At 33.3% G+C, this 12,059-nt stretch overlaps 1 protein-coding gene across 1 annotated transcript; it reads left to right on the top strand.

Moving 5' to 3' along the window:
• Positions 1–4,544: 4,544 nt before the first annotated feature.
• Positions 4,545–9,199, top strand: LOC132564838 (steroid receptor RNA activator 1-like). The gene is made up of 6 exons (XM_060229458.1): positions 4,545–4,570; positions 6,261–6,416; positions 6,817–7,127; positions 7,689–7,797; positions 7,987–8,057; positions 8,402–9,199. Exons 1-6 carry the CDS (start codon positions 4,552–4,554, stop codon positions 8,630–8,632), a joined length of 897 nt encoding a protein of 298 aa, XP_060085441.1. The 5' UTR covers positions 4,545–4,551; the 3' UTR covers positions 8,633–9,199.
• Positions 9,200–12,059: the final 2,860 nt, after the last annotated feature.

Below are 12,059 nucleotides of genomic sequence, written 5' to 3'. Positions count from 1 at the left end.
AATCCTCTTAGTTAAGATTTGAATTATATGTATATCTAAATGTTAAACATTGAATAAAATATTGTTTAAACTAATTAATTGTTCCTTAAGTAAGATGTCCAAAAATAGTCTAAAATAATCTACAATCATCTACATATAAATTGTATATGAATCCTTAAGAGGCACTGACTTTATAATATCCCTTACAGTAATTCATCATGATGACCTCATTCAACATTGATATAAAAATTAACAATGGGTCCTGAACACATACATAAACCTTAAATAAGCTGTTTACATTAAGCCTTAGCTTCTTAACAGGTTTCATGAGATTTTCATTTTGAATTTTAGAAAAAAATATATGTAAATATTGGAATGATGAAATGTATCACAATGCAAACAGATAATCATGATTATATGGTTGAGAGTTCTATGACCTAGCTAACTGCTAATTAAATCAACGCTTTTACAGGAGATATTTCAGATGGCTGTCATGACGAACTGAAATCAACAGAACACAATATCACTACTGTTTATGAACTTGTATATGAATATATACTGTATTTTCCATATTATAAGTCCCAGCTTTTTCCCTTGGCAGTCAGGCGTGAGGCTTACTTATATACCAGTGCTGTTTAAATATGGATGGGAAAAAAATTTGGCAGAGTGAAAACCAAAAACAAAAAAAAAAGAAGTTTACCCCTACGAGACAAACTTTTCATGGTTGCTTCTGAAGCCATAGTAGAAGTTTTCAATAGCATCCTAGGATCGATAGGTCATTAGGCTATAGGTCAGATTCTAGAATTACTACAATGATTGTTTACAATAAGAATGGCTACGTGTAACTATAAATAAGAAATATGAGACTACAAGAACTTTGTCAGTATGCAAGAGCCATCACTAATATTTAACAGCACAGACATCGATGGAGATATTTAGTAATGTCAGGCCATATATCTGTGCTCAGATAATCTTTAGAGGCTTCCAACCCAACAAGTTTGATAATTGCTATTTCACATTTTTGAAACACATCAATAAAATAAAAGATTTTCCATGTATAATGTATTTGCAAACTTATATAACTTTTCACTGACAATCTTGATAAATTCCCTTCCGTTGTCTGTTACCTCAAGGAACTTTTGGTCAACATAACGAATACCACATCATAAGAAAGGGTGTGACTTATATTCCAGTGTGGCTTATACGTGGATCAAATAAAAATCATTAAAACTTGGCTCTGAAGCTTATACATCGATGCTGTTTATAACCTGGAAAATACAGTATATCCAAAATGAGAGTGATTCTTATTATAATATTTTTTTATGAAAGAATTTAATTAAAGCTATTAAATGAAAAACTGGAACAAAGACAATTCTTGTATGTTTCCATTACTTTAAATCAAGAGCTGAGAAAACCTCAGAACTCCTGCAGAAACTGTTAATTTAATTATAAAGTTTGAATAACAAAACTATGTTCAAAGGTTTATCTTCTCCAATGTTCTTCCCGTTACAATTATAGTCATATAAATGCACTTATCTTTACTGTTATTTGTAATAGTTCCCCTTGCGTCAGTACAGTTAAATTAGAACCGAGCTTTACAACAAGTGGTGAGTGCTTACTTTGTACAGCAGTAGGTTACCGGGTACAAGCATGTGAATCGTGATCCTTTCGTCAAAGCATTAAACAGGTACTCTATGATAGAAGGTATTGCAGTAAAACAGTCAATGTGCTACCTACTTAAAATGCTCTTTCTTCTTATGTTCTTTTTGATGCAATACAGACAATACTAATAAATTTATTTCCAAACAGTAAGACCTCATGAACTTGAACTTGAAGTGGTCTGCAATTTACATTTACAAAACTTTCATGGTCACAGACCTGTACAGTCAGTAAATGTGAAATTTATACAACTGAATTATTCACAACTTGTATATCTGAATACAAATTATATTGAATCATAGCGTACAAATGATCAATTATCAAAACTGATGAATATCAGACTCCGAAACGTACACATGTAATGATGTATATTTGACAATTCCATTTGGATATGAAAGTTCAATGTGGCTGCAAATTAAAGATAATAAAATGATAAAAGATACCTATACAGGACCATACAACAATATATTTCAAGTACAATTTTAATATCAATGTATACAATGATACATATCATCATCATGAGTGTATTATCAAAGATCCTGTCTGCTCGAGTCAGGCATGATGGGGACTACCCACCTTGGTGTGGCAAGGAATTAGCTCTTCTGCCCCTGATGCATGTGGTTCAGTTTAGTTTATTGTTGCTTTATGTCCTAATAACAGCCAGGGTTGCTTAAGGACATGCAAGGATTGAGTGGCAAAGGAAAGCCAGAGTTCCCTGAGAAAAACCACCAACCTGCAGTCAGTATGAAGGTATATTATGTGACATGACTGTCCCATGTAGGCCTCGATCCTGTTACCTAGATGTGAAGAACTAGTGATAAAGACAGTCAAACACCTTAATCATGTGATCACAAAGGACCCAATGTCTCCCTTCTCTTCTTACTCTCATAACTATAGTATGCTATACAAAACAGTAAGTTTTGATCAGTACAAGTATCTTTGACACCATGTGCTCAACAGCTTGATTGTATTCAATTATCTTTTTTTCAATACAGATGCACTTTATACTACAAGGCAGTGTGACACAATTACTATCAATAATCAATATATATACCAGTAACACATGACCAGGAGGTAATGCCAGTTGTCAGATACAATTAAGGACTTAACTCATATGTACCTCACTGATTTCTGACTTAAAAAGAACCTAAAAATACAATGAACTAACTTCAATCATAGAGATCAAAGAAAAATCTAAACTAGTTATTCATATTTTGGACTAAATAATCCTCAAATTAATATCTTTCTACAAATAACAGAACTTAAACTTTACATTTGTAAATCTCTCATGTAATGCTGTTATCACAATGCTTGACACTTTTGACATGACATTAGTGAGTTGCTGATGTATGTGGTATCAATGAATTGTTGCTGTGATGTCATACCATCGTCTTGATAGAGGAATCCCGTCTCCACCTAATTTTTAACAATGAATTCTTGCTCCACTAAAAGATGGATACATTTGTCTAGGGTAAGAAAATTATTGGACCATTCCCTGCTTTATGATATGTCAGAAATATCTATCCAAGCTGAGTCGTACGTTCTTGACTGACTAACCTAAAGGTTTTCTCGAGGGTCATACAGACAGTTAAGAATCGCCTCTGATGGTAATCCTATCCTGAATGTCATTCAATCATCAACAAAATCAAACTGTTTCAAAGTTCAGTTATAATTTGAAAATTCAGAGACATTCCCTCTCTGTACATGTAATGAAGAAACCTAGGAAAACATTGAAATAAAAAGTATGGATTCAGAATAATGTTCTCATGGACAAGTTAAGATGAGACTGTGTAAAAAATGGTTCAGAGTCTATTATAATTTACTATTATGTTTTCTTATTGTAATGTGTCCCTGTGCATGAACATCAACTTATTTTAGTTCGAAAGAGTACCCACTCCACTCAACTGGTGCACAGGCATTGTAGTATATGTACTGCTGTAAGTGGAGGGAGCCAAATCTACTGATGGTCTGTAATGATTATGGATTACAGCTATCTAACTTATCTATAACTTTTATCGTGCTAATTATAAACAAACAGGTTGCCTAGAGCTAATTATATAAGAATTGGAAGGTAGTGTTCTGACTCTCCTGCAGTCCAATATGTTTGACAGCCGGGGGCCCTTGTCTATCCAGACATCAAAGGTCCACCGCAAACACACGGGGGAACATCTTCTCAAGATCATTTTTCATACAAGTAACTTTATTCATAGTTGAAAAGATCTCAAAGGTTTTAGTCTAATTAAAATGACAGATTATGTATTCGAAAAAAGTACAGACCTGTCGGTTTCTGCTCCGGCGATGCTGTCTTTACGATATGACAAAAAAAAGGAGACAGCACTGCGATTGTCACAACACAAGCACACAAGGGAAGAACAGTTCGCGTCACCATACTGACCATTCGAAAATAACATATCCAAAGAACAAAACATTAAGCTTTTTGGAATTAAAACATATTTCCATGTACTGCTGTCCACGTTTCAACACTTCCGTAATCGATTTTTAATCCAGGCCATACAAACCCTGCAGAAACAGTCGACACGCATTTGCTTCTCAGATTTCCTCGGATATTATCCTCTCATCTGTGGAAACTTCTCTGTGTATAGAGATATGTACGAACAGTCCAGAGAAAGTCCGAAAGGTTGTGTATCTATTTGTTAGTTTTGGCGACTGCAAAATATATCATACATCTTAAACAAGATATCGCACGAGTTGATAGCAAAAATTGTAAATCGAAATGAGTTAATATAATTTTCTAAAGCCAGTAACAAACTATCACTCGCTACAATAGAGAATGGAGACTTTATTATAAGACATACAGGATGAAAGTGGGGAGTAAATTCTTTAGATATAACAGCAAATAACAGCTAAATAGGTAAATTTCATTGGTCAAAAGTTCCACGTTGAAATTCAGCAATGGCGGCCCCCAGGCCAGGCAAGTGCAAACCCACTAAAATTGTTTTACGTAAATAGATTAATCTTAGATTGATTGACATTGTTTTGTTTACCATTCATGCATAATGAATAAATCTGTCTCTGTCTGACCGACATTATGGGCATGTCTAATGTAGTATATGATGTTAAACACAAAAAAATGTTTATTCCAATGATCTGAAACTCGTCATTTTGTAAACAATACCATAGAAATTATTAGACTTTGTCAATTATTCTCTAATTCAGTGCAGAAATCTTATATATGTTTTCAGTATATATTTGGTTGATTATTTTCATCCATAATTGAAGAAAAAGCCAACTGACCTCTCACCATCGGTATTCCAATATTCATCGACGTGTATGTGAATATATACGGGGGATAAAGAAACGCAGAGTAAACTTCGAAGATAATTCTAGTCAAGACGTTGGGTATAATGTTCAATATTTTTAAGTAAGAATGAAGATTAAATCCATACAGAACAAACTGCAAAATCAATGATTTGTGTCTGGTAAGTGAAGTAGCAGTAATTGAAGGGAATTGAAAAAGAACTATGTAATCTGAAATAAAATGGACTGATTGTTGGAGCTGGCTAGTCATTACCGGGTATGTCCCTCATTTGCTCTACCTACAGCCCTGATTCACCTAGGCAAGAAGTATATGGGTGAGTTTATCCTCCTCATGGGAATGTTGGACCATTCTTCAAAGAGGGCTGCTATCATTTGGGCCAGAGTAACAGGGGAAGGCTGGTGTCGTTGAACTTGTCTATCCAGCTAGTCCCACAAGTGCTCACTGGGGATAGATTGGGGCTGTATGGTGGCCAGTCAAGTGGGTGGATATTGTTGTTAGTGAGAAAGTCGTGACAGATCCTTGCTACATGAGGCTGAGGATTATCCTACTGGAATGTGAGGTTGTTTTGCTGCAATAATGAGACAACATGGGGTAGGAAGATCTCATCTCTATACCTAGCGGTAGTTGAATTACCTGCTACCACAACCGGTGGTGATTTAGCTCAATGTGAGATTCTTCCCCACACCATAACCGATCCACCCCAAATTGTCTACTTTGAAGCAAGTGGCAAATCAATCTCCATGACATCGATAAAAACAATGTTGAGCATCTGATCGGAACAGGATGAACCGGGACTCATCAGTAAACAAGACCCGCTTCAATGGGAATATTCTGGAGGCATGTGCTGCCACCAAAGCCATACAATGCTGGCGACGAGCAGTGGTTAGGGGCAGACCTACAAACAGGTGCATACCAGCAGACCAACTTTACGCAATTTTTTTTTCTTACAGTTGTTGCAGATAGAACGGTTATGAGTACCTATGGTATGAAGGGCAGATTCAGTGGCATTTAGGTGATGATTGTGCAACACAAATAAAGCTGTTCTGATGTTGTGATGTCACATGCGGATGCCCAGACCTAGGTCTATCAGCAATCCGCCCAGTTTCTCTTGGACATCAAACAAGACAAAATTTTTCTGTTTCATGCTTTCCCAAGAAAACATTGTCACACAGTACAATAACGCAACATTCGATACACTGTAACCTAGAGAATTGCTTGACCGATTTTTGTTGTTTTTGAATGTTTTCACAAGATATTGCAAATAATGTCACACTGCATTTTTTTATATTCCTTGAGTATATGACTTATCTAAAATGTGTTTCTTATTTTATCTCCATAACAGGAAACCCTGACAGGGGATGGAATGACCCACCTGTGTTCAATTATAGCCCTAAGACGTCGGGACAGGTATCGCCAAGGGGAACAAAACTTAACAAACGTGTAGCTTACACAGGTGGAGCAGTAAATACCAACTCATCAACAGCGATTAAAGGAGAAGGTAAGTACATTGGTACAAAAATGGAGAAGAAAATGACATGACAAAATTTTGACAATATTTATTTATTTTTTTTTTTTTTCATATTATTCAATAAAAGTGTATGTACATCACTACATGGCAATGTAATAGTTTGTGTTCAAACATGAAAAACATTTTTTGAAATGAAGATATTATTGATTCAGTCTAACATCAGATAATGTTTTGAATTTTGCACTGAGTGTCCTATGAAATCTGGATAATAATGAAGCAAATTCAGCACTTATTTTGTATTTTAACATAACTTAATAGGATTATAAAAAGTTTGCACATTTCCCTTACATAAATCAAGGTAAACCTGATTATTATAATTTATTGATTAAGAATATCATTAATTTCATATCTGTTTACTTTGTCTGTTCAGGTTCGGGAACTCTGCTGAACTCTGCCAATGGACCTCCCATCTCACCTGTTCAACTGCTTCCTCCGATACAGCTTTTGCCCCCGACAACCAACACTACCCCATCTGCCCCTGTACCCCTTTTGATCCCTATGATGAGTCCTACTGCCCCCAACTCATCAAAGATGGAATCGGACAACACTTCTTCAGCATCAGATGTGGAGGAACTTGAAAAGACCAGAATGTTAGGAAATTTGAAAAGTGATGATGAACTTTTTGACAAAGTTCAAAAAAGAATTGATATAGAATTTGAACGGTGCTTACCAAGACTACAGGTATTAAAAATTGGATTATACCATAAAAATTTACAACCTTTTATATACTGTTGATGACAAAGACAACAAATCTGTAAATTGTTGCAAACTTTATGAAAGTTGATATTATCATTCTTCAAACATTATCAGCGTAAGGGATGAAAACATCAAATAAACAGTATCATGATTGACAATTTTTTATTAGTGGAGCTTATTATGCATGACAATCTTTGCCCTTTAATTCAGCATCACTTAGGCAGACACTCACATGTTCATTTAGCAATGTTAAAAAGTTTTGATAGTAGTTTAGAATAATAATGTTGCGCAGTGATAACACAGTGATTTTTCATTAGGAGACTGGGGTTCCATTTCCTGATCAACCGTGAAAAGGTATTGGGTCACATGTCAGAATCTGTAGGTATTTATGGGGTATATAGTGACACTCTATTTTCCTTCTGGTGCTAAGACCACCAACAAGAGCTGTTCATGGAAACTGATATGTTTTGTTTCACAATTTAAAAAAAAAGTAATTGATAATTCATTTTATGGAGATAATCTGAGTTGTCTCCCTTGATACCACAGGGCCGTGCAGCAGAAGATGTCAAAAGAAAATTACATATTTTGAAAGAAAATTGGAAAGATAAAAAGTTGTCCAATGAGGTTCAATTTAGAATATGGAAAATACTTGAAGGTACAGTATTGGTTTGACTTACAGGTATTTATTTTTTTAAATGTTTTGCATTAAGTCATTGTCAAAAAAAAAATTAAAAAATCATCATCACAAAAGCACACACCAGAGTTTCTTTGATTTGGGAAAGAGAAAAAAATGTTTTACTTAGTTAATAATTTTTTTAATTTGTGTACATTTTCTTTTGTTTAGATTTAGAAAACAAGGAATTTGACAGGGCATGGGAAGGTCACCTTTCTCTTATGGTCGACTACACAGCTGAGGTATTGGATTCATATGATATGTGTGCCAATATTCTTTTCAGAAGTGCATTATTTCTGTATGAGTCTTACAAAAGTCATTGTGAACAAGCTTGTTCCTGATATCCTCCCATTTCAAATTTAGGGGAGGGAAAAATAAGGAAAATTGTGATTTATTTATATCTAAAACTTAAATATTTAAAATTTTTGAAAAACAGTTGATGTCATTTTAACAAAATTGGTTGTGAGTATCTGATGTCGATATCATGAAAGATAATGAAACAAATTCTTAAGTTGTTTATCTAAAGAATATGGCAGATAACATGTATTTTACTGGAGGAAAACTGAATTATCTCCCTTATTGTCAGGTTGGCCAGTGGCTGGTTGCAGTTAAACGAATTATTCTTGAGAATCGGGAAATGAAGAAAGAGACTGAAAGTTCTTTGGTAGAGAAGACGAATAAAGATTTAGAATCAGATTCTACTTCTGCCAATCTAATTGATGTATCTGATCCTAAGATATCCTCCAGTAGTGTTTTATCACAGGATGATTGTACAGGAGGGAGTGGAGACAGAATAGGATCCTCTGTTGATGGTTGATTTAGTACTTTACAATACTTCAGCAATGTTTCCCCTTAAACCATGGCATGAATATTAACATATGTTTAATCTGAAAACTTTCCAGGAACCCTTAAAGACCTGATGAATAGATATTAGTGATGTTATTTTAAGTTTGTTGATCAAACTTTTGTCATTTGTTTTTATTTCTTGTTGATTACAAAAATTGCTGTGCTGACAGAAAAAGATATAATATTTTATTTTCTGATATCTCAATTATATCTAAGACATTGCACTTTGTGATTTCATACCATCATGTAGCAGTTGAATATCACTGTAGGTTATTACACTAGAGAGTATATAAATATTTACATTTGTTAATGTAATATTTCAGTTGAAGGGTTTTTGTATTTGCTGGCAAACCAATTAATTGAACAATATACTTATTAAAGTTATACAGTTTACCCCATTATTGGCCAACACACCTTAAGGTTATAATAGGAAATCAATGTTTGTTGACAATTGAAACCTGAGAGAATGATTATCATGGTAAAAATCAGTCACTGTCGCTTCTTTCTGCCATCATTTTCTGTGACATTATTAAGTGATTAGCACTATTAATTCAGACAAAATAGGGATTTTTGAAGGTGTTAAAACTAATCGGTGTACAAAATGACTTTGATTACTCTTCAAAATCACAGAGACTTGCCACAAATTCCCAATATATATATTTATATTGTATCAAGGGTAGTAACATGACCCTAAAGGGAAATCTACCAATTGTTTTTTTAAATTGTATATTTTGTTTTTTTCTCTCTCTCTCTCTCTCTCTCTCTCTCTCTCTCTCTCTCTCTCTTTTTCATATTAACATTTTGAATTAATTCATTACAGTTTTATAGTTGAGTGCAGCTTCTAAGTATTCAATCCCCGAAAAATGAAACAATTCAAGATTATAGAAATATTTACATAGATTTTTAAGAAAATTTCAATTTATTTGATGTTATATTTTTGAGATATGAATTATTAAAATCTTGACCCAGGTTTTATGGCAGGAGCCAGAGCCTGGTACATGATTTCATACTCAATGAAAAAAAAAAGATTCTATGTAAATAAGAATAAGGATAAACTGACTTTTGAAATTTGTGGCAGTAAACTGTGATTTTTTATGTCACAAATGTCCATTTTACTGTTACCACATCATGCTGGCATTACAGTAATTTTGCAGCAATATAATCACAATTGACTGCCTCAAATTTGAAATGGTTATCCTCATTTGTCTTAATCACAGTACCGATAAAATTCCAGAAATGTTGACCAGGCACTAACATTTAGATTACCATATGCTGTAATTCTAGATTTTTAGGATTCAAATGATGAGAAGAATATATCCGTGATGATATAATACCTCTATTTTACTATTGTGATAGGGAGGTAGTAAAGTGTTGATGTTTTATGGATGTTTTGTTAACTGTAAATAGGATTTTGGATAAACATGAATGAATAAAATTTAGTGTTCTGTAACAATTATGTTAAGTGGATTTAAATAATGCTCAGTTTAGGTTTTTTTTCACTGTCAGACAGATACAGTTTACAATTTCTGTCTTAATCCTTTCTTTCTTTTTTTTTCTGAAGGAAGAAACTCGCTTCAACTTGCCTCAAAAAACAATTGTAATACTGAAAACTGATCTGTTGTATTGACAGTGTTAGCCTGTTATGGTAGGATAAAGTTAGAAAGTTAGACAATTACCAGCTTTATTGTAGTTATCTTGACAAACCCTCAGTTTCTAGTAATTTACACCATCTGTCCTTGGTGAAAATGATGGGAAAATTTCAATTTTACCGTACTATATGTATGGTAAGTACATCAATATCACTTTGTAAGTTTTTGTAGAAAATTCCTGTTTAGCTCTTATTAATGCAGAGTTATTTGCTCCTGTGAGCGGGTATTGGTTGTTGGTTCATTTGCTTTTGAGAGTTACAGAATAAATATCTCTGGCAAATTAATGACATAACTATCAATACCTGCTATGATAAGAGCAGATAACTTGGAAATACGAAAAGACAGAATACATATTGACAATATGAAGAAATTTTTTATACATCAATTTTCTTTCCATATTCATTGAAAATTGTATTACGTCTGTTATTCTGAATCTATTTAATGGATGTATGAAAAAAATATTTTGGAGACTAATTTTTTTCTTACTCACTTTACAGTTGTCCTCAGGTAGGAATGGTAGACATTCATGATCAGATATAATTTTTTTATACATATTATTCATAAATAAATCTTTTTTCTCTGAAAATGTTCATAGAAATAAAAAGATAACTCAAAAAGTGCTCCAAAACCTCAATGCAGTTTGAAAATTAAAGAATGAATTATTGTTGGATCTAAAAATCAGTTGAATATTTTGGTTCAGAAAATAAGAAAATCATTTTTAACATTTTACTTTGCTGCTTAAATCATAAAAAAGATGACATCAAAATATTTTTTGTCAAAATTTATTTGAAATGCTGCTAGGATCCTTATAATCATGCAGGTATTTATATACGCAACATTCTTGTGAATAAAATTGGAATTGGGCTAGGCTTTTAACACTTAACAGTTATATCGAGTATACTTCAAATTGTGTTGGTAAGTCATTTACAATTGCTGAACATAGAGATTGAAATGTTTATTTTCTTTCTTCTGTTCTAAAGTTCAACTGTTATAGTTATTTGAGGATGCTTAGAGACATGGAAGTGGAGTTTTTTAACTACAGCTAAAATAGCTAAAATTGTATAACAGAGACTGTTTCCTTCAGAAAAATGACTTTGTAGTGTGGTAATTAATATATGGGAAGTGTATGACACTGGAAAACTATGATATTTGAATGTATATGTAATATATTGTTAAGATATACATGTGCTAGAAAACTTTCAAACTGCCTGATATATTGCCTTCACTAGAAAACTGTATTAAATGTGGTGGATGTGTGGTATAGTTGTGTAAAGTGATATTTAGAATATCAATTTCGTGGAATAACAAAATCCCAGGCATTTCAATATGTCTGTAATGTGGGATAACGGTGTACTAGGATACTGCAACTTAATGGTGCTGGCTACTTAATAGAAATTGGACTTTATTCAGTATGTGTACTGGTATATTTAGTTTCCTCTAGCCGTGTAGTAGTGATGTGATAATGTACATTCTGTACATTTCTGTGATTTTACAAGAAAGTTTTATCTTACAGAAAGGACGTTCTGAACACAGAAACGGTTACATGTCTAGTCATCTAAAGGCTGTGAAATAGTTTTGTAATGACACAAACTACTGCAAATAAATTTTTAATACTCAATTAGAGTTTTGGTTAGTCATTTAAGCTGATTACATATGTTAAGTGATTTGCCTTCTGTTTAACTGGATCACTAATAAACTTTCAGTGGTGACATTATGGTAAATGTCATGATAGAAAGGTTGAATGGATCT

The sequence above is a fragment of the Ylistrum balloti genome, unplaced genomic scaffold (genome assembly GCF_031769215.1).
Source record: "Ylistrum balloti isolate Yb309-2 unplaced genomic scaffold, AGI_CSIRO_Ybal_v1 Utg372950, whole genome shotgun sequence".
NCBI classification, from domain to species: Eukaryota; Metazoa; Mollusca; class Bivalvia; order Pectinida; family Pectinidae; genus Ylistrum; species Ylistrum balloti.
The sequence above is the reverse complement of the archived record's forward strand: the minus strand, read 5'-3'. Positions and strand labels throughout refer to the sequence as shown.

Bases quoted from the DNA above. Each gene is read 5' to 3' on its own strand.
- LOC132564838 (XM_060229458.1), top strand. The intron at 6,417-6,816 runs GTAAGTACATTG...TTGTCTGTTCAG, and splicing joins AACAGCGATTAAAGGAGAAG to GTTCGGGAACTCTGCTGAAC. The intron at 7,798-7,986 runs GTACAGTATTGG...TCTTTTGTTTAG, and splicing joins AATATGGAAAATACTTGAAG to ATTTAGAAAACAAGGAATTT.